Source organism: Amblyomma americanum, chromosome 9 (assembly GCF_052857255.1).
Source record: "Amblyomma americanum isolate KBUSLIRL-KWMA chromosome 9, ASM5285725v1, whole genome shotgun sequence".
In the NCBI taxonomy this organism is placed as follows: Eukaryota; Metazoa; Arthropoda; class Arachnida; order Ixodida; family Ixodidae; genus Amblyomma; species Amblyomma americanum.
Genome location: NC_135505.1, coordinates 101,711,417 through 101,731,476, shown reverse-complemented (window position 1 = coordinate 101,731,476; position 20,060 = coordinate 101,711,417). Strand labels below are relative to the sequence as shown.

The 20,060-nt window shown below is 42.8% G+C and overlaps 1 protein-coding gene across 1 annotated transcript in view; it reads left to right on the top strand.

Annotated features, from left to right (window-relative positions):
* Nucleotides 1-811: 811 nt before the first annotated feature.
* LOC144103546 (uncharacterized) overlaps nt 812-20,060 on the top strand; it is a 41,605-nt gene continuing 22,356 nt past the window's right edge. The window contains exons 1-5 of the mRNA XM_077636239.1: nt 812-1,835; nt 1,946-2,022; nt 2,416-2,469; nt 3,125-3,848; nt 16,734-17,016. Coding sequence (XP_077492365.1) covers nt 1,816-1,835; nt 1,946-2,022; nt 2,416-2,469; nt 3,125-3,848; nt 16,734-17,016 — 1,158 coding nt within the window. The 5' untranslated portion in view covers nt 812-1,815. The remainder of the gene's footprint in view (nt 1,836-1,945; nt 2,023-2,415; nt 2,470-3,124; nt 3,849-16,733; nt 17,017-20,060) is intronic.

The window sequence follows — 20,060 nt, the reverse complement described above, 5'->3', positions numbered from 1 at the left end:
ATTGATAAGGGAATGTGTACAGCATTCCAGAGGAAGAAACCTTCAGCACCATGCCAGCCAACCTTCCATGTCTCCATTGCTTCATATTCATAACCTGATAAATTGCATGTGCAGTGGTCTCAGTGCATTGTGTTTACGTACAAAGTGAGATGAGAATGGTTTTGATGTATTTGCATTAATTAATGGAAACTAAACGAAGAATATTGGCATTGCCCTCGAAAGAAATGTTTTGTTTAGTGAACTCGTTTCGTAAACTAATTTTTTTCTGCGGAAATGGCAGCTGCGTTGGGAAAGGAGAGGGAAGGAGGGGATAACGAGAATAATGGATAGCTTCAGATGTTACTGATGCTGAGGGGGCACCAGGTTCTTTTTCTTTTTGGCCCAAAGATTGTCGAGCAGAAACCATTGGTGTACATTGGCTGAACAGTTTAAATTATGCTCTGAATGAGATTCCCATACAGAGCATGCGACCATGTACAGCAATCAAATGCAACCTCCGACTTGTGTGCTCTTGCGGTGGGCACTTAGCACTACTAGTATTAGAATCAATGTATTTGGTCACTGAAAATCAAGCACCATGGAGGGAGTGGGACCTAACAAACAAGTGCCCGCTGGTTTTGAAGCTATCTTAGAGAAGCCAGGCACTCCATTAAAAAGGGGTGGAGAGGCAAGGAGGTCTAATGGCCGTGGGGCATTCCAGAAGACTGGGTCAAACTGGTATGTTTCAGGGCAGTTACAATGTTCAGGACCTGTTTCATTCTTTTGGAAAAAAGTAAGCCAGTGTTACAGAGACATTGCGTGCCATTCGTAAAGTAACTTTGTGACTTAGAGAATTGAAAAATAAGCAGCTGGAGCTCACTTTGATAAAGGAAGATCATTGATTCCGAAACATTATGCTTAAATAAAAATTCAAATTGTAGAAAATGACGCCTTTAATTTTGGTGCAAAGTAAGGTGAATTAGAACCCATCCTGTTAAACAAAGGTCAAAGCAAGATCTGTGGAACTGAAGTGATGGTCACTGTGAAAAACTTAAACTTCATATGAAGGACAAAATGCAATTATGCTGGACATTGTGTGATCGTTCTGCTTAGTGTGCAAATTGATTCAATGTTTTTTCTTGCTTTTCAAAGCAGAAAATCAAGGACGAAGATCTGCATGCACTGGAATAATCAGTCTTTTCGTGCATCTGTGTTTGACCCTTCAGTCTTGATCTTCTTTGTTGTGTTGTATGGTCTCAAATGTATGAAAATTTATGTTAATGTAATTGAATGTGACTTCACCACTTTGCACTGTTGCTTTGTCTGCTGGTTCTGGCCTTGTGAAAACTATAGCTGCGCAAAACCTGTCCTGTCAGTATCATGCTGTATATTCTCTGTGTTACTGTATGTGCAGCTGTTCACTGCTTTATGTGCATTTTTTCTGCTTTGTTGAAGATTATGATATGGTTCCATGTGGTTAATCACCAGTGAATTAGCTCATTTTGTGATATGCATAGCATTACTTACTCTTTCAAAACAGTATTTGTTGCTATATGGATTTAGCCTGTATTTTGACATCTTCTATTCCATTTTGAGGCTTTTTAAGAGCAGGTGACAGTTATGTGTATAGTTAGTACTGTGAGAAAGTTTGTAGTTTTCTCACAAAACTGATTGTTCTGCACATCTGTTCTACAAGGTAGCACCAGTCTTATCAGATTTGCTGACCCACTGTGTTCTTTTTTTTTGGTTGCCCAACTGGTGCCCTTTCACGAGTCAAGCCTTCATGCACCACAACTATTCTGTAAAACCAGTAGTGGACTGATTTTGCCCAGAATAATGCAGCAGCTGATAATAAGGTGACCATGAACTTTTATTCACAACTTATTGCCATGTTCACTCTGCATCGGTGGTCTAGCCACTGGAGCATGCACCTTTACATGTAGGTTGTGCGGTGTTGGATTCGCAGTGCCACTGGATACCCGCCAGTGCTACAATACACAAGCTTTGTCCCTGGCTCCTGCTGGGCAGAATGCCTGAAAATGGGTGATTACCCCCACCTTGTGTAGACGAAAGTGCCTTCCACCATGGTGCTTTTTGGCCAGAGCTGCCCTTGCACCATGAAAATTCACCATTGTCTTCATCAGCTCCCACGCTCGTTGGTCCGATGACCTCACCTCATCATGGTGTTCCAATAGATTGTGCTTCATTTGTACCATCCATGGTGTTAGAAAGGCTGGTAACCTTAATCTTTTTTCAGAAGAGTGCATTGAACTGATCCCTATTTAGAAGTGCATTGTGAAATTCGATCAAGACAGCTTTTTCTTCACTTCTCCTAAAATTCAAGGCGCAGGTATTAAACGAGTAAATATAATATGCTCTAACTGCACTGAAGAGAATCTTTTGTGTCAGTGGATGTAATCTGCTTTTCACATGCAGGCCTGAGCTCCAGGGACCGCAAGCATGGTGTTTCCTCTGGACAGAACTTGCCAGGTTAGAATCGGCACTTTTTCTCCATATATGTTTCCTGAAGGGTGTCTTTGAAAGACCAGTTTGAAAGATACAGAAGCTTCAATTTACTGAACTGTGGTGAGTGACAGTGATATGTGAAGTACTCACCGAACTGTCACTGCTGTGATCTCTGTTTATTGATGCAAGAAATTATATAAGGGACCAAGGCCTTGTCAGGTTTTTAGACTTTAGCCTTGGCCTCCTTAGACTTTATCTGAGGAGCTAATAAAACAAAAAATGGCATTGCGCATTGGCCTAAGCATAGTTGACTGCCACTTGTTCAGTTATATGGCCCACGTGGTTGGACTTTGGACAATGTTGGTCATGATGCCAATAATGTAAGTTCAGTGATCAAATGCATCAAGTTTGGATGGATTGAAAGGCTGCCCTTTTTTTTGGTGGCAATAACTTTTCTTGCAGCCTGAATGTGTTTTTTGAGTGCGTGCAGAATTTACTGTAGAGACATCTTGTTTTAGGCCTGAACTCTCCTTAGAGCCGATTTGTTGAATAAAACTTTTGGTCAACATCCACAGCTATCGAGTGCACCCTCCACATTAAACTTTTTTCCTAACTCCAAGTGAAGTGTGGATTGTTGGTTCTGGCATTTTATTTAAAGTATTCTGCCTCTACAACACAGGTTCAGCTGTCACCCAGGGCTCCCACGGAGCACCTGTCGTGCAAGATTCATCCCCTGAAAGGCGCCCTGTGAGCCACTGCATGAAGTCTACTCCTTCCGGCATGGGTAACCACCGGGGTAAACCCACAGGAAAGAAGCTGCACGAATGCACCGACTGCAGAAAGGAATTCAAACACAGATCGCAGCTAGTGGCGCATCTCCGAGTCCATAACGGCGACCGCCCATACCAATGTAATGACTGTGGAAGCAGCTTTGCACAAAAGAGCAATCTGAAGGCACACGAGCGCACTCACACGGGCGAGCATCCTTATCGTTGTGACGAATGTGGTAGCAGCTTTACACAAATGGCCACTCTGAAGACGCACGTGCGCACTCACACTGGGGAACGACCTTACCATTGTCTGCAATGCGATAACAGCTTTACACATCAAGCCAGCCTCTTGAGACATCAGCGCACACACACAGGCGAGCGTCCTTACTGTTGTGAACATTGTGGTCGCACCTTTGCACTCAAGCAAAACCTGGTGGCACACATCCGTACTCACACAGGTGAAAAGCCGTTTCAGTGCCAGCTCTGCCCCATGGCTTTTGCGACGCGTTTAGCCCTTGGGAGGCATGAGAGGGCCCATAAGGGAGAAAAGCCCTACCAGTGTGACTTGTGCCAAAAGACATTCAGTCGGAAGAAATATTTAACCAACCACAAGGAGAAGAGACACAAGGACTAGCATTGGTTCCTAATGCCCCAAGCCAATGTTGTTCAGTCTTTCCTGTACAAGAAACAAGAGTCTGCTAAGCTCACAAACTTGAATGAAAAACAGCAAAATCGCAGCATTCATGAATGACGTCACTTACTTTTGACGAGACTTTCAAAAACTTTATATCCAATATTTATCGCTGCTGCCGTTTTTCAGCTTGCCTCAATGAAATTTGGGCGTCTAAAAGTGTGTGAAACGATTCCTTTTAATCTTGAAGCCTGAGTGGGTTACTTTTTGTGACAATCAATATAAATTCACTCATGTATATCACTGAACCTATAAATGTTTGTCTGACAATTGAGGAAACTTGCTGTTGTGTGAATCATTTTGTATTTGTTCCAGCTGTGTTAGTGGCATAAATAAGTGAGGAAAAGCAGGTGTCCAACCTCAGATTGATGTGTGTGTTAGTTTGTTGGCTTTATGAGTTGACAGTTTGAAACGAGAGCTAACTAAAGAGTTCACAACCATTTCTCAGAGCGCTGTCTCTGCTGGATATAAATGGCATAATATTTGTGGAGCACTGTTTTTATACCATTTTTAATCTGTCTCATCTGTCAGAATACCAGCTGTTTGTGACCATTTCACATTAGACTAGCTTCTTTGTTATGCTGATGCTACTTGATAAAACCTTCTCTATTTACATAAGGTGTTCATGATAAGCTGCAAGGATCGTGGCTGCTAAAACAAAAAATAGTGTGACTAATGCCTGTGAAAAACATTGTATTCTTGTAGTGCATTGTAAAGCTCGCAACTTGGCTCATATGTGTGAAATTGCTTAGTGCCAATGGTTCAAAAGTGGCATGCTACATTGGAAGTGCCGTGGTACAGGACAATTGGAAAAAACAGTACAGCTATCTCGGTGTGTGTGTCCATCTTCACTGTGGAGTGTTACTTTTTCTCTGTGGCTGTAGAAAAATAATAAATGATAACACCGAGAACAGCATCATTTCCACAGATTCTCTGAGCATACTCCCCTCACTTCACCATACAAATACAGTTCCACCACTATTCGGAGACATCATATACACAACATAAGAGCCACAACAGATCGAAATCACAAATTTTGCTGGGTTTCGAGCGAAGTTGGAATCAGTGGCAGTGAGAAGGCAGATCCATGTGCTGCACAAGCTCAGCACAAGGAAATGAAGAGTGGCCGTTCCTTACAAATGGTACTCTATAAGCTCTATACTCTGTAAGCTTTTAACCGCCATCGTTGAAATCATTAGCCTATGTAACGTTTGTGCTGCCCAAACTAGAGTATGCATGGGCTGTTTGGCACCGTAATAAAAACAACATTTATAATACATTAGAAGCAATACAAAACCACGCCGTTAGGTTGATCTTCTCTGCTTATTCTTAGCATAAAAGTGTTATGGAACTGAAATGCAGCAGTGGTCATCTCACAAACATAAAGGAGTATAGAAAGCTAAATTTTGGGTGAGTGTGTTTTTCTTGCAATGATGCGTAAGGCTTTATTAAACATGGATTACCACCTCATATTCACCTGCGACCGCTAAATAATTTATAATCACATTTCTTCTGCTGTTTCGGTTTCAACAACCGAATGAACGCTGACGTCAACGTATCAAACGTCCATATAATCGATGTTTCCACATTCTTTGTTGTTCCGGCTCTTGAGGAAGGCTGGCTTCAGCACTGCAGGTAATTAAAATTTTGAACAAGCGATTAATATATGAACGTTTTCCCATGCCTCACGAGACAAAAAAAGCACTCTGACGTCACAGCCATCGTTCGGCTATTGAAACCGAAACTGAAAAAGCACGACAGAAAAAATTGCGTTATAAATTATTTAGCAGTCGTAGGCAAATTTCACATGGTGATTCATGCGTAGTAGTGTCTTCCACATTATTGTAGAGAAGAATACATGGCATCAAAATTAGGTGTCTATATTCCTTTAACTAACCGACATCATATCGCAAAACTAATCACAAATTTATTTTTTTTGTTCTGCACGAGTCTATAATCATCCCTGTCTACCACACCTCCATCCGCACAAACCATGGAAAGACCACCTATCTTGCACCTGCCCGCATATCTACACATCTGTCTTCATTTTTGTGCACACTGCGAAAGAATGGAATGAATTTCCCAGCCACGTTGTGCTCCATAGTGACCCTTGAGTATTCCAATCATCGACTGAAGCATTGTTAGGCTCTGTAACCTGCTCTCTCATGTAATACCCCGTCAAAAGACCTTTGAGGTAGTAAGAAAAAAATAAAAATAAATTGCAATCTAAAGGATAATTGAAGTAAATCTTAAGATACACCAAGTAAAACCAAGTCATGAAAGAATGGAAGTCATGGTCACACCGAAAATGATTCATTGAAGTCATTTTGTGTATATATAGAAAAAAAGGTTTAAAGATCCAAGTCAGTGCTGAAGTAAATTGAGACCAACTTCATTTTCACTGACAGGGATGTTATTTTGATCATGCAGAGAGGGAGAGTGCAAGGATTAGAACTTGAGTGCGGGACTTGGGTCATATGATTACTTGGTCATCACAAAGAAATAGAAGTTGAAATAAGTTGCTTATTATTCATTTTTGATGCTGAATGTTCTTGACGTTTGTTGTTATTTAAGTTACTCAATCAAACAAGAAAACTAAAGCATATATTGAATCACATTAAAGGTGAAGCATGGAGGAATATACTATCAGATAAACTTGTGATCACTACAAAAATGATGGATACCACACAATAAGTGTCAGAAGCCCGTCTAGATTAATTTAAATACCAGATTAGAGTATAAATAAATCCTAAATCAATAATATGTTTAGAAGATTGCTTGCAAAGTTTCGAATTGGATTATTTATTGAGCAGAACAAAATAAAAGGCGCAGCACTTGTTCTGCCTATAAAGGCATGAATGCCTGACAATGTACATACCAGCGCTCTTTTTTATAGAAGTCATTCATTGAAGTATTTTTGTGTCGCTTTTGAATACTACTGTGTACACGCGTTTATATATATGGTTTTATTCTTTAAAAAAAAAAGACTTCAACATTTGAGGGGAAAGTGCCACCACAAATGATGTTTTACGTTCATGTGCAAAACTGAACAAAATAAGGAAAAAACATTTTTCACTGTTTTATTCTGAATGTCTTCTGTTTATGGTTTTAGTATTAGAATTCTGGACTAGCACAGCAGACGCAAAGCAATAAACTTACGTGAACTCAACTGCAGCTCAATTAACTCTGCTTTTAAAGAAACCAAGTTCCCTCTTCAGGCAAGCAGTGTGCTCTTGTTCGAGACGGTACCGTTGTTTCCAGTACTTCAGCTCGTTCACTGCATTTTTCAATCCATGTGAAGACACAACAGACTCATCTTCCGATTCACTAGTGTCGTCGAGAATTTTCTGCCTGCACCTCTTGCTGGCCTAAACATAAATAGATTCCCAAAATGCAGTACAGATGTTTGAACTATACACAGCACATCCCAGAAAAAGAAAAGGTCAAATTTCACTAATCTTTCATTGCATTTTTGACAAATCCCCATTAAATAGGTTTTCATCATAATTCAACACAGTCACTGTCAAATATGGTTACTTGTAAGAAACACATCCATTTGATCTTGAAATTATTATGATGCATGCAACTGACACTGTAGTAAATCAGTTTGTTAACCTACTTATCAACCCATCAGTTGCACCAAAAAGATAGAACACACATGCAACTTGAGAAGGGACTGCAGTTAGTGCGACACTTTGTCTAATGTCTACTGCAGAGTAAAAAAGCCAGGGATATAAAATCATAACAATTGGCCTGTTGCAGAGTATGTAAAGCAATATGTGGTTAATTTACAATGGTGACTGCCACTGGTGAAATATTACGTTTCTGCTAATTGAAATAACGTGCACCAGGTACTGCATGTTCCCAAGCCTGTTATTTTGTTTGGCCTCCTATGGGCATATTGATGCTTCACCTTTGAGACAAACATGGGCAGGTTGTTAAAACTAGTAACCTCTACTAATGGAGTGGCACTACAAACTGCCACACGGCTTCGGCTGCACAGCAGCCTTTTGTCTAAAGGCAGGGTCAAAGAGCCATGCATTGTTACTGATTGGAAAAATGCAGGCAAAAGAGATTCAAACAGTATTACAACCCTAGACAAGCCAGAAGCAGCCAGGGATAACTTTTCTAGCTACCCTCCTTAATTCTATGCCCAGTTTAATCTATACGCTGTTTCTCTATTTCTGCTTTCTGCCCTGTCTTCAGTTACTTCATTTACCCCCAACAATAATTTCCATTTGGAAAGATTTCTATCGCTTTCTTCTCTTGTCCATTTCTTTTATGTGATATCTGTGGCAACCCCAGAATTTCTGCAAATGAGGTAGCCGACCTGGCTGCTGGTAATGATGGGCAATATAGCGATTCACATACTTCTGCCCTTTCACACTGTTGCGTGCGTTCCCCTTTACACCATTATTCACTTCTTCTATGCCGAACTCATTGGCAAGAGAAAAATGGCGGCACAGAATTATTTAACTGAATCCCTAATACGCTCAATATTCCTTCCATCCGTTTAACTATGAATCCTCTAATTACTTTACTCATAGGGCATGGCAGATTTTCTTTCTACTTTCAAAAAGTTGGGCTATCACCACTTTAAACTTGTTCATATGGTGTGTGTTGAGTGAAGATGTCAATCATTATTTACTTTCAGAATTGTTCCCTTACTAATCCTTTTGTTTCATGTTTGAAGTCTCTCTGCTCATCTGACATTACACCATCTACTTACCCCTCTCTTCTGAATAACCTTGCTGCTGGTGCTGTTCTGATTCAAATAATTCCCCTCATAAGCAGCTCAATACCTACAAATACCTGGTGAATTCCTTCATCACTCTCATTTCTCCTGCACAAGCTCTGCACACAGAAGCGCTCTGTGTTCCGCTGCTGGACATGGATGCCTCTTTATCGCTGTGACCTGACACTGCGTTTGCACAAACTGTGCTTGTGTTTCCGGCTGTAAAATGCCAACTCCAGTTGAATTTTGGGAAACCAGCTGCAAATCCAACCGGAAAATTCGATTTCCAGCTGGAATGCCTACTTCCATTTTCATCTGGAATGAGAAGGCTTACTTGTGGAACACTGACAGTGCAGGCAGCAGCGTGAACATCCCACCTATTGCATGGTGCATTGCAGACCGTGCACATCTGATGTGCATAGCTGAAGGCATGCCAATGATAGGAGGGCCCTTGTTGCTAGGCAAAAAAATAGCCTAGACCCATAATTATGGTTTCTGACATTTGCTACTATAGTCTACGGCTACACCGCTTTTAGACCCTGACTCGCTTGTCACTGATAAAGTTTGTTTTATGGCCGGATACAACTTAAGTCTGCAGTGAAGCTCTGCCCACATTCAAGACCACCATACAAAATTCTTACACGACAAAAAATTAGTTCGTAGTTAACAGTTTTCTCATCTAAACAAGAAACTGATCACCAGAAAAAAATAATCTGTAGAATCGATACCAGGCTCATTTAAAAAGTTAAAGATTAAAAAGCCGATTTCATTTACTGTTAATAGTTTGGCCAGCGGAGTAATACAAAGTGCCGTTGATCATGGCCCAGTGTCAGCAACTGCTGTTTTTAAGGTGATAGCCTTTAATGGCTCATACTTGCATACGTCCGCTACATATTAGGTCACGTGACCTTGTGATGTCACGTGATCTCCCTGCCATACTTGCACCCGCTGCTCTTCTCCTCCGTCATAAATTTAAGTGTGGAGTACTACTCACCAAGATCTCCGTACACAGGAGGCTGCCCTTCAGTCTGCCTCTGTTACCTTTAATTATGCAATTAATGTTATCTCTAATTATACATTGTTCATTGGGCTTCAGCTATCCGTGCATAAAACAACATACACGGCGGTTGCGAACCGCTGGGGATGCCGTAAACTTGCTGCAAGTCCAATCCGTCTTTGCTTAGGCACTCCACTACAGGAAAGTCCGAGTGTAAAAATCCTTGGCTTAATAGAATCAGCGACTACATGGCTTTCTCAATTGCAAAAAAGCAAGCTATTTAGACTTTGGGCTTGATTAGAAGAATTGCTCCTAAAACGGGTGGCGCAGGCTCGTTCGTTGCACGGCAATTGGTGAGGGCAGTTCTGCAGCCACGTATTGTTTATCAAGCCCAGTTTCAACATCCTACAAGAGCCCTATGCATGGGATCACCTTGAAGCCGTGAACCAAGAGGCTATGAGGACCATTACGTGCCTCACACGCATCACACCAGTCATAGCTTTACAAGAGAATGCGCAGCTCAAAACTATTCACGAGCTGGTGCAGCAGCGCCGTGATGCACGCAGCCTTAAGGCCAGTCTATCGCACTCCACGCATGGACTGAGGACTTAATTATGCAACGTCACACTCAATTCTTCTGCCGCCAATGCCAGTTCTTCCCCCACTAGAAGTTTGTGCAGCTCAGTGACAACAAGGCAACAGATAATCGCCGACCAACATCTGCTAACTCGGCATCGTTGCTTCGCCAGAAATTTGAGCAACAAGATGCTAGCCTGCGTGAAGGATCCATTGTTGTCTGCAAGCATACAAGCCTGCGCAGCAACAACAGCAATATACTGCCCATGGCGACTTGCCCTAAATCAAACCTCTAGGTTTCAGCTTACGGAACCCCCTTTGTCCTTTTGTACTGAGCTCGTTGCAGTTCAAGAAGCACTCTGCTCCCTGCGGCCCACGTGGTCTTCCGCACTGATGCCCGTCAAGTTGTCCAGTTCCTGCGACGTGTTAGCCGCTGTCCAAAGATATAAGTCAGGACATCCACATGCTCGCGGCACGCATCCTGCAGGCAGTACGTATTGAGTGGGTCCCACAGGCCTAGATCTGCTGACCTCCAGCCACGCAGGCAGACTTAGCGACCCGCCTTGCGAATCCAGACTCATAACTGCCTCGGCTCCTTCATTTGGACAACTTTACCCTCCTTTCATCAAGAAAGGAACCGCACACGGAACTCTTCCGTGTGCCGTAACCCTCCCCCGCGGTCTTACCCGTGCGCCTATTATTATTATTATTATTATTATTATTATTACCCGTGCAGTGGAGGTTGCGCTTAGGAGGATACGGATCGGGGTTGCCCTCACACCTGCCGTCACTTGGAAGTGGTCTCAGTGCCGAGATTTGTTTCCTTGGCCAGGGTGTCCAATATGTAAAGACAAGGACATTGAAGCCGACATTCATCACTTACTGTGAGGCTGCCCAGCTTTCAAGCCTACAAGGATCCGGCACCTGAAGGAAGCGGGTCTTTCACCAAGCAACCCTGCTTCATACATTGCCTGGACGCAGGGACCGTAGCATCCTTCTCTACTGAATTTTATCAAATCAGCTAGCCTTTTTTCATTCATTCAATCACTATTACATCATTCATCACACCTTCACCCATCATTGATATGCCCTGAGGCAATAAATTTCGCTTAAAAAAGTGCTGAAAATTCAAATCAGTGCAATGAGTCACAAACGGCTTTCGCCCTCCCGCAGTTAAGAGAAATCTAAGTGCCTCAAACGAATTTTTAAGATGTATCCTACAATAGAGTGAAAAGGCTCTACTCCACCCATGCTGAATCTGAAGGTCAACTGGCTCTTTATTGGGCCTCTAACAGGAGGCGCTCCTCGTGGCTATACCATCGTGCCATGCGACTCGCCGACACCGCAGCAGCGCGCTTGGCAGTCACGTTCGCCACTTTGCTGGCTGCTGCTCGGCCGCGCCTTCTCGCCAGTTGCGGCATGTTATGTGTCACGTGATTTTCTCTTGCGCTTAGCGGAAGCTCGACCTTACACTTGTGGCACATGACGCATCACGGCCGGGATTTCCTCTCGCTAATATAATTGCAGTGCTTTCTGACAGAGCTTTCACTCTGTATATCCTGTCTGAGTTGAGCCACAGTTGCTTCATACTGGCATTCTCACAGTTTTCATGCCAGGGTGCGTTTCCCTCTTTTACGTCCACTTTGTTCTTTCAGCATGCCAATCACTTGCTGTTCGCTGTTTGGGACATGGAGTGTCCTCACAACCTGTCACCGCATTTTTGGCAGTTATTTTATTGAAAAAGGGAGGGGAGGGGGAAAGGCAGCCTTTGATGTGGCGACCATAGTGTTGTTCTGGAATTTCTTCTGGTGTCCTGAAATACGAGATAGGAAGCTTTTACCGCCCATCATGCTATTAATTAGTGGCCACTTAAGTGTCAGTTCATGGATTTCAATTTTTCACTTATTGAGCATGATCACGTACATTACAGGTTGCATACTGTTATATGTTTCCTAATCAAGAAGTATACATTGCTGTGCACGTTGCTTGTTTTTTTTTTGCATGGTGCTGAGGTACTCTGACTTTGTTTTCTTGGGTTGCGATGTCCATACATAGTTGATTCATTCCTGAAATTTTTTTTACTAAACAGATATGCAATATTCGATGCGATATATTCAAAGGAATTTTTTCTTGATGTTCATATTCAATCTGTAGTTTAAAATTTCACTATTTACACACCCCAATAATATATGACTATATGTCACAAAGACCCACTGCAACAACATTTCTTTTGTATTTGATAACCCAATGACACTGCATAAGGGAGCCGGAAGTAAAAGCTTCTTCTGTTCAATTCTAAAAACTTACAGTTGAAAGAACTAAAGAATATTAAAAACACAAGTAGTGTGTTTTCCAGACATTTCTTCAAGCTTCTGGGTCATACTACACAAGGTTCTTATCCTGAATGAAGCGAAACGTACTAGTGGATGGCAATGAGTTTGGTTAGATGAGGAGGTAGGTAGTTTGCCAGGATGATGTGGCTCATGCTGACAAACCACAAGGTTGACTGGAGGTCAGTGGAAGAGGCCTTCGTTGTGCTGTGCAAGTAGTTAGAGTCAAAAAAAGGAAGCAAAAATGTTCATCAATCCTTATACAAGTCACCATGCTTCCATGAAGTCACAGTGAAGCCGCCACATTATTGTTCACCTTACGCAATGCAACAGAGTGGCCCTAAACACTGCTATTTTATTCGGAGACCTTTGACCATGCAAGATGCACAGGCTAAGAGCACACCTTCTGATACGCTTAATTTATCCTTTGAGTCTTTCCTCCGTGTCCAAAAAACATAAAAGGGCAAAATAATAACAACCCCAAATGGACAGTTAAAACAGCTGGAGTAACGGACAATAAAGCAGCCAGTCTGCATCCGCTTGGGCTCCAGGAAGAACTGCACGCTGGTTTAATTGTCAATCTACATACATCCTCCTAACGCATGGCAAAGTCAATGAGCCTCCTGATGAGGAAGGCACTACTTAAAGGACATGAAAACTATAAGCATGGGCGTGGTGCATCAATCTAAGCAACAATGAATGAGAAAAGTGGAACGATGAGAATTGGGCTATGAATGCAGCCTAAAGTAATATGCTGCTGTCAGCGTGTGCCTGCAAAGAAATCATAAAAGAACAAAGGATGCAAAGAAGGAACTCAATATGCTTCCCACCATCAAGCCAACAATATTTGTGTTTCAAGAAGAGCATCCCGTCCTGTGAACGTTGCTTTCAAAACTTTAATAGCATCAAACAGAGAAAAGGTGGTTAGGAGGGCTACATGGAAAACTCGCAGTTCATCTTCAACAGATGTGAGAAAGACTTGATGCTGCAGCAGAAAAAATTGCAGCAGTCTGCTAGATTTTATTTTCTGGCAAGCTAACAAAGATGACCGCATAAGTTTGGTAGACCGTAGGCAGAGTTTCCTGTGTTTGCTACTGGTAATTCTGTTCCCCCCCTGTGCCGTGCTATCTTCTGAACGTATCCCATTTTAAATTAAAAATAGAATGAAAACTGCAAGGCAGCAGCGAGTTTTCATTGTAAAACTGATTGTTGCGATGAAAAATGCTAATTGGAATGTGCCTTTGATGAATTAGTGTAATGCATCAGAGCCAAGATAACTTGTATGTTATAACAAACTCCTAATTTTCACATAAATGATGTCAGTATCCACAAAGACTTCTGTATTTAATTATACGAGGGATTGAAAATAATTCCTGCATGTAAGCTACTGACCTAATTATATGCAAACAGCTCCCACAAGGCAGCCATTACTGTGGTATATGTTCTTTGAGATATTAACAAACATTAGTAATTGTCTGCATTATCTGAAATTAATAAGAAACTGCTGTTCGCTGTGAGTACAATTTTGAAGATGAGAGCCAAGTATCTGATCCGACAGGCTGCTTCACCTGCTAGGTGAGGAAGCGACCGAAAGTGTGGCTTAAGGAGTTGTTCACCTGTTTTGAAGGTTACTGCCACATTTTAACATGTTTTACTTAGTGGAGTGGTGGCTTTTCCTTTGGCTTTAATTTTAGCAAGAAAACAAAATGGCATCTCTGAGAATCTGCACAACTCGCCCACCTGCCAAGCCAGGCCAGCGGTTGCTTCTCCAACTGTTTTGGCTGCTCACACAGCCTTTCTGGAAACTGTATGTGCAAATGGCACATAACTCACATTAACACATTTTCAGAAGAAATAAACAACGGTCAAACATATATTAGAGGAATTTTTCATCATCATCATGCCTGACTACTCCCACGGCACGAAAAATGCCTCTTCCATATCTGAGACTCTAATTAACCCTATCCTGTGCCAGCTGTCATCACGCTAACTCGGCAAACTTCTTAATCTCATCGTACACCTGACTTTTTGCTGCCCCTGCTATGCTTCCCTTCACTTGGAGTCCAGTCTGTTACCCTTAAAGGCCATCGGTTATCTTGCCTTTCCATTACATGTCTTGCCCAGTCTTATTCCTTCCTCTTGATTTTGACTAGGAAGAAGGGCAACAATGGCATAGAGGCAGAGCATCGGACTCACATGCAAAAGGACAAAGGTTCGAATCCCAGTGTCGTGAAATTCTCCACCGTGTTTAAAAAATTACAGAATAAACTCTACATGTCGATAGAATTGCATAACCAGGTCTCGTGTGTGGCCTACATGATCTCAGTGACTAGAACCGAGAGTGCACTTACTCACCAGAACAGAATAGTCACCCTGGTGCTGTACTTGACCGCAACCTAGCTCCTATATTGAAAACTTACTTGTTGCAAGAATATTTAGGAAGCAAAAAATATGAGGAATCTGCATTTTATGCTGATACTTCAAAATTAGCAAGCTACATTGGAAGTGCTGTGGCACTAAACAATAAAAAAGGGCCACAAATCGGCTTGCAATTAGAAAACTGGCCGGTCCCCGGTGGCACTGGGGTCGATCCCCAGCACCTCCTGAATGCGAGGCGGAGGCTCTACCACAAGGCCTGTTTCCGAGCAAGGTTGGAATCAGTGGCAGTGAGAAAGGTGATCGTTGTCCTGCACAAGCTCAGCACATATCAATAAAGAGTGAATGTTTTCTGCAAATGCTACTCTACAAATTAAGCTCTATACTCTGTAAGCTTTCAACTACCTTACTTAACGGAATAATGGTGCAGATCAAGTGACAGGACAGCAAGAGAGTACTTGATCTGCACCTGTCACTTGATCTGCGCCATTATTCCGTTAAGCATGTCTGACCAACTTGCCCAATCCTTTACGCTTCTTTCAACTACCATTGTTGAAATCTTTAGCCTATGCAGCAGTTGTACGGCCAAAACAAGTGTGCATGCACACTGTGAGACTCTAATCAAAATAATCTTTCCAATACACTAAAGCAACACAAAACTGTTTCGCTATAGTTAATCTTCTCTGCTTATTCTTATCATGAAGTGTTCCCAAATTAAAACGCAATGCTCTTCTCACAAATTTAACTCACAGGTCACATCGAAAAACTTTGTCTGTACTACAAATGCTATTATCAAGTTCTGCATGAGTATGTTATCATCCCTGTCTACAGCACCTTCAGCCGCATGATCCATGAAAAGACCACACATGTCCTCCGCCTGCCCCCACATGTGCACATCTGTTTTCATTTGTTGTGTGCACTATGAAAGACTGGAATGACTTGCCCAGCCACGTCTTGCTCCATATGCTGACCCCATCACTATATAAATCATCAAATATTAAATTAAGCAATGTACTTTAGGCTATATATATATATATATATATATATATATATATATATATATATATATATATATATATATATATATATATATATATATATATATATTGTAGTATAAGACGTCAACTGGCCTTCAACCAAGAGGTCCTTCAGAAACCAGGAATCCGGTAAGGGCACGACACAGAAGCGTCTTTAGCATTCGGCACGTCGTCGGCTTCTTCAACAACACCCACATTGTGTCGTCATCTTCTTTTGTCACCGGCCGCTGGCACTTCCAAAGCCTCATTTCTGTCCAACAACAACCCCCTGGGCGAAAGAAGCCATCCTGGTGGCTGGGAGTATACAGACCAGCGACTTATGAAGAGGCGACGATGAGGGGATCATAGTACAATTTAAGGCGATCGACGTGGACAATTTCGCAGCCATGGTGACGGTGATCCGGGGACGGTTGGAGGGGCTCGGTGAGGTAATTTAAAGGAGAGGTTTGCTGGATGATGCGATAAGGCCCTTGATTGATACTGGCTTACGAGCTTCGAGGAGAGGCCGGGACTGGAAGACGGGATCCACAGCAAGACCAAGGAGTCAGTAGGGTAAGGCGGAACAAGAGCAGATGGGTCACGGATGCTTTTGTGGTGCTGCTGGGCTTCAGACGTGAAGGAACGGGCAAGTTGACGACATTCATCCCCAAAAGCAAGAACACGAGAGCTATCCTCGGATAGGCTTAAACAATTAAGGCCTTTGACAACGTGTCACACGAGGCCATCCTCACTAACCTATTGAGGCTAAATCCAGGATTCAGAACCTTGAATTACAGTGAATCATTTCTGGACCAAAGGACGGCAGAGATATCGCTCAGTGGGGTCATCTCGGATCCTAAACGCATGGGCTGTCGGGGGACCCTACAGAGCTCGGTACTCTCGCCGTTCTTATTTAACCTGGCCCTCATAGAACTACCGAAACACCTCGAGGCCATCACTGATCTCGGACACACTTTCTATGCCGACGATATTACCTTCTGGATTACGAAGGGGAATGATGGGGAGATAGAAGAGACCCCACAAAGGGCCGTCGATACCATAGAAGCCTACATTAAAGCGGTAGGACTTGAATGTTCTCATCCCAAATCGGAACTCCTAATTAAAAGAGACATTCCTAGAGGACAGAAATCCAGCCTCCCGCCAGCCAACATAAGCATGCAAGTGCAAGGAAAAGTAATTAGACAAGTGCGTTCCATCCGAATCCTTGGAATGATAATCGAAGAGAACCGCCAAAATACCGAAATAATCAAAAATTAACGCCTCAGTTCACCAAACCATAGACAATATATGGAAAAATTACGTTTAAAAATCCTTCAAGTGAGAAATGAGATAAAACAGATGCCTTTGATCTATAGCAGAAGGAGAGAGAGCGAAGAAAAGAACTGCAAAGCAGGATTTAGGTCATATGAATAATTGGGCATCAAAAAGAAATAGAAGTATAAATAATTTACTTATTAAGTTTTCATGTTGAAATCTTTTGGTGCTTGTTGTTATTAAAGTTACTCAAGTAAGAAAACGGTGTAAAACATATATTGAATCCCATTAAATGTGAAGCATGGAGGAATGCACCTGTGATCACTGTAAAAATGATGCAGAGGTCACAATAATTAAGTGCCAAAGCCGCTCAAGAAGATTGAAATTCCCAATTTAAAAAATCTTTCATAAATCAATAACATGTTCAGAACAGTGCTTGCAAAGTTACATTTCAGATATTAATTGAGCAAAATAAAATAAAAGGCACTGCACTGGTCTCTACGTATGTTATTGTTGAAAAGGCATGGATTCACTCTGAAGTGGCCTTGGTGTCGAGGTTTTTTTCCTTGGCCTGGGTGTCCAATTTGTAAACGTGAGGACATTGAAGCCGACATTCACCATTTGCTGTGTTGGGACTGCACAGCTCGCAATTTAGCCTACAAGGATCAGGCACCTGAAGGTAGCGGGTCTTTATACTGAGCAACCCTGCTTCATATATAGCCTGGACGCAGGAACCATACACCATCGTTCATTACTGGACTTTATGAAATCGGCTAGCCTTTGTTCATTATTTTAACCATTACTGCATCCTCCATTACACCTAGCCCAAATTCATGCTCTGAGGCATTATATCGTATTTTATGCTCATGTGCAAAAAAAAAAAACACTTTCCAGTGTCTTCCGATATTTTCACTCGTGTAAATTTGCTCATTGGAGAAAGCGCACTTGCGGACATGCATGTCTTGTGTTTTTAAATTTTTATAAGAAATGCTAACAAACTGAGATTTTAAATACCTCAGAGGTTTCTTAAAGGTAAACAATTTATATCATTTGATTGGGGCGTGATAGTCGTCGCTTATACGTACGTTATAAAAGTCAACGCAAGACAACACGTGTGCTAATTCTTGTCAGCGATGTTTGGTCTTTAATTATTACTCTGCATTAGACTGCGCCCAGGATAATAATTTCTTTAAGGGAAGTTTCTGTACGGAGGTTTCTATAAGTTGATGAAAAGGGGACAGAGCTCGCACCCTAGGGTACAACTAACGCCTTTTCACAGCAACGTTCGAATGCGCTGAAATCCATAACAATTGCCGAAGCAGAACGTTAGCGCGCCTACAACCGCAACGAAGCGTACGCTCCAAACGATCTCTTTGCATATCGTTACCTATTCGCGTTTTCCGGAATGAAGTCCGGACAAGGGGCCATAATTTAAAACTCTGCGCATGATCAGGTCCTTGTTGCAAAGGCCCTGGCCATGCAAAGAGTTCACGATACGCGTGACATGCGTTGCGCTTGGTAGGTGGTGGTGGTGGTGAAAAACATTTATAAGCAATTAAATTTTTACAGAAAGGTGATTGGGGTAGGACCCTATTGGCCCTTTCCCCTCACAGTACTAGGTGGAGCCCCTATTCCGGGGCCCCATTGGCAAGCAACGCCGCCCGCGTCCGTTGAACCAAGGCCTTTTGGCTCTTCAGGTCTTGACAGCCGAGCAGGGCCGCCTCCCAGTCCTCTCTGGTGGGGTTGGGGTTGGGGGGGATAGATGGGTTTAATTGACACGCCCAAACCATGTGGAAGGTGTCAGACACCTCCCCACAGAACTGGCACGTGCCATCAAAGGATGTATTGAAGTGTTTAAGCACCGCCGGGCACAGTACAGTGTTAGTGAGAATTTTGATGAGGAGGCGCTCGTCAGCGCGATCCAGACCCTTACAAGGGGCCGGGTAGCGCCGGTGCTCCTCCTTGTAGTAATCGGTGATTTGTTTGAATGTAATGGCCAGATTGTCTGATTGGGAGTACCCTTCCAAGGACAGGGAGATAGCCCGGGGAGAGAGTGCGCGGGCGGCCTGATCGGCCTGTTCGTTTCCCTGGAGGCCCTGGTGACCGGGGGCCCAAATCAGGTTGCGTGGAGTTGGATCTTCAGATCGACAGCGATATTCCAGTATGCGCCAGGCAAGCGGGGGAGCCCAGCCCAACTCGTAGTTCCGACAGGCCCCTCGCGAGTCGGGGATGATGTGTTTTGACTTGGGATTCGTGAGAGCCAGAGCAATGGCAATCTCCTCCGCGTGTGTTGCGCTGTAGGCTTTGAAAGTGAGCCCGTTAACTGTGTTTGTGTAGCAGCGAGCTGGACGGGTTCTAGTACTGTGCATTCAGCAAATAAAAAATTGGGTGCTATGCATCGGCGGAATGTAGGTTCAAGAGAGTGGAGAAGTCTCTCCACGCACGATTTCTATTCAAGCAGCACGCAGTGGCAACGAGTAAATAATCGCACGTACAAGCTCAGCCAGCTATAAATTTCGGATATAAAATTGAATGATTGTGCTCCATCGAGTGCGATATCGAAACCAACCGCATCAAAATTCGGTTTTGGTTTCGATCGCGCTGTAAGGTCGCAACTGACAGCCATTTTTTAAAAAAAATATACAATGTGCACAGTTCACACTTTGCTGCGTCATTTAATTGAGGCTGTCTACGTGGTTCTTATGATGTTTATATTTAAACGTGTCCACGCCTAGCGTGCAGGCAGGATGCAAGCTGCATTGCGGGCGGCATCAACAATCGCACAAATTTCGTTCTTTGCCTGTTGTTGCGGTTCTTCAATTTGTTGTTTACATATTCGGTTTTCGTGT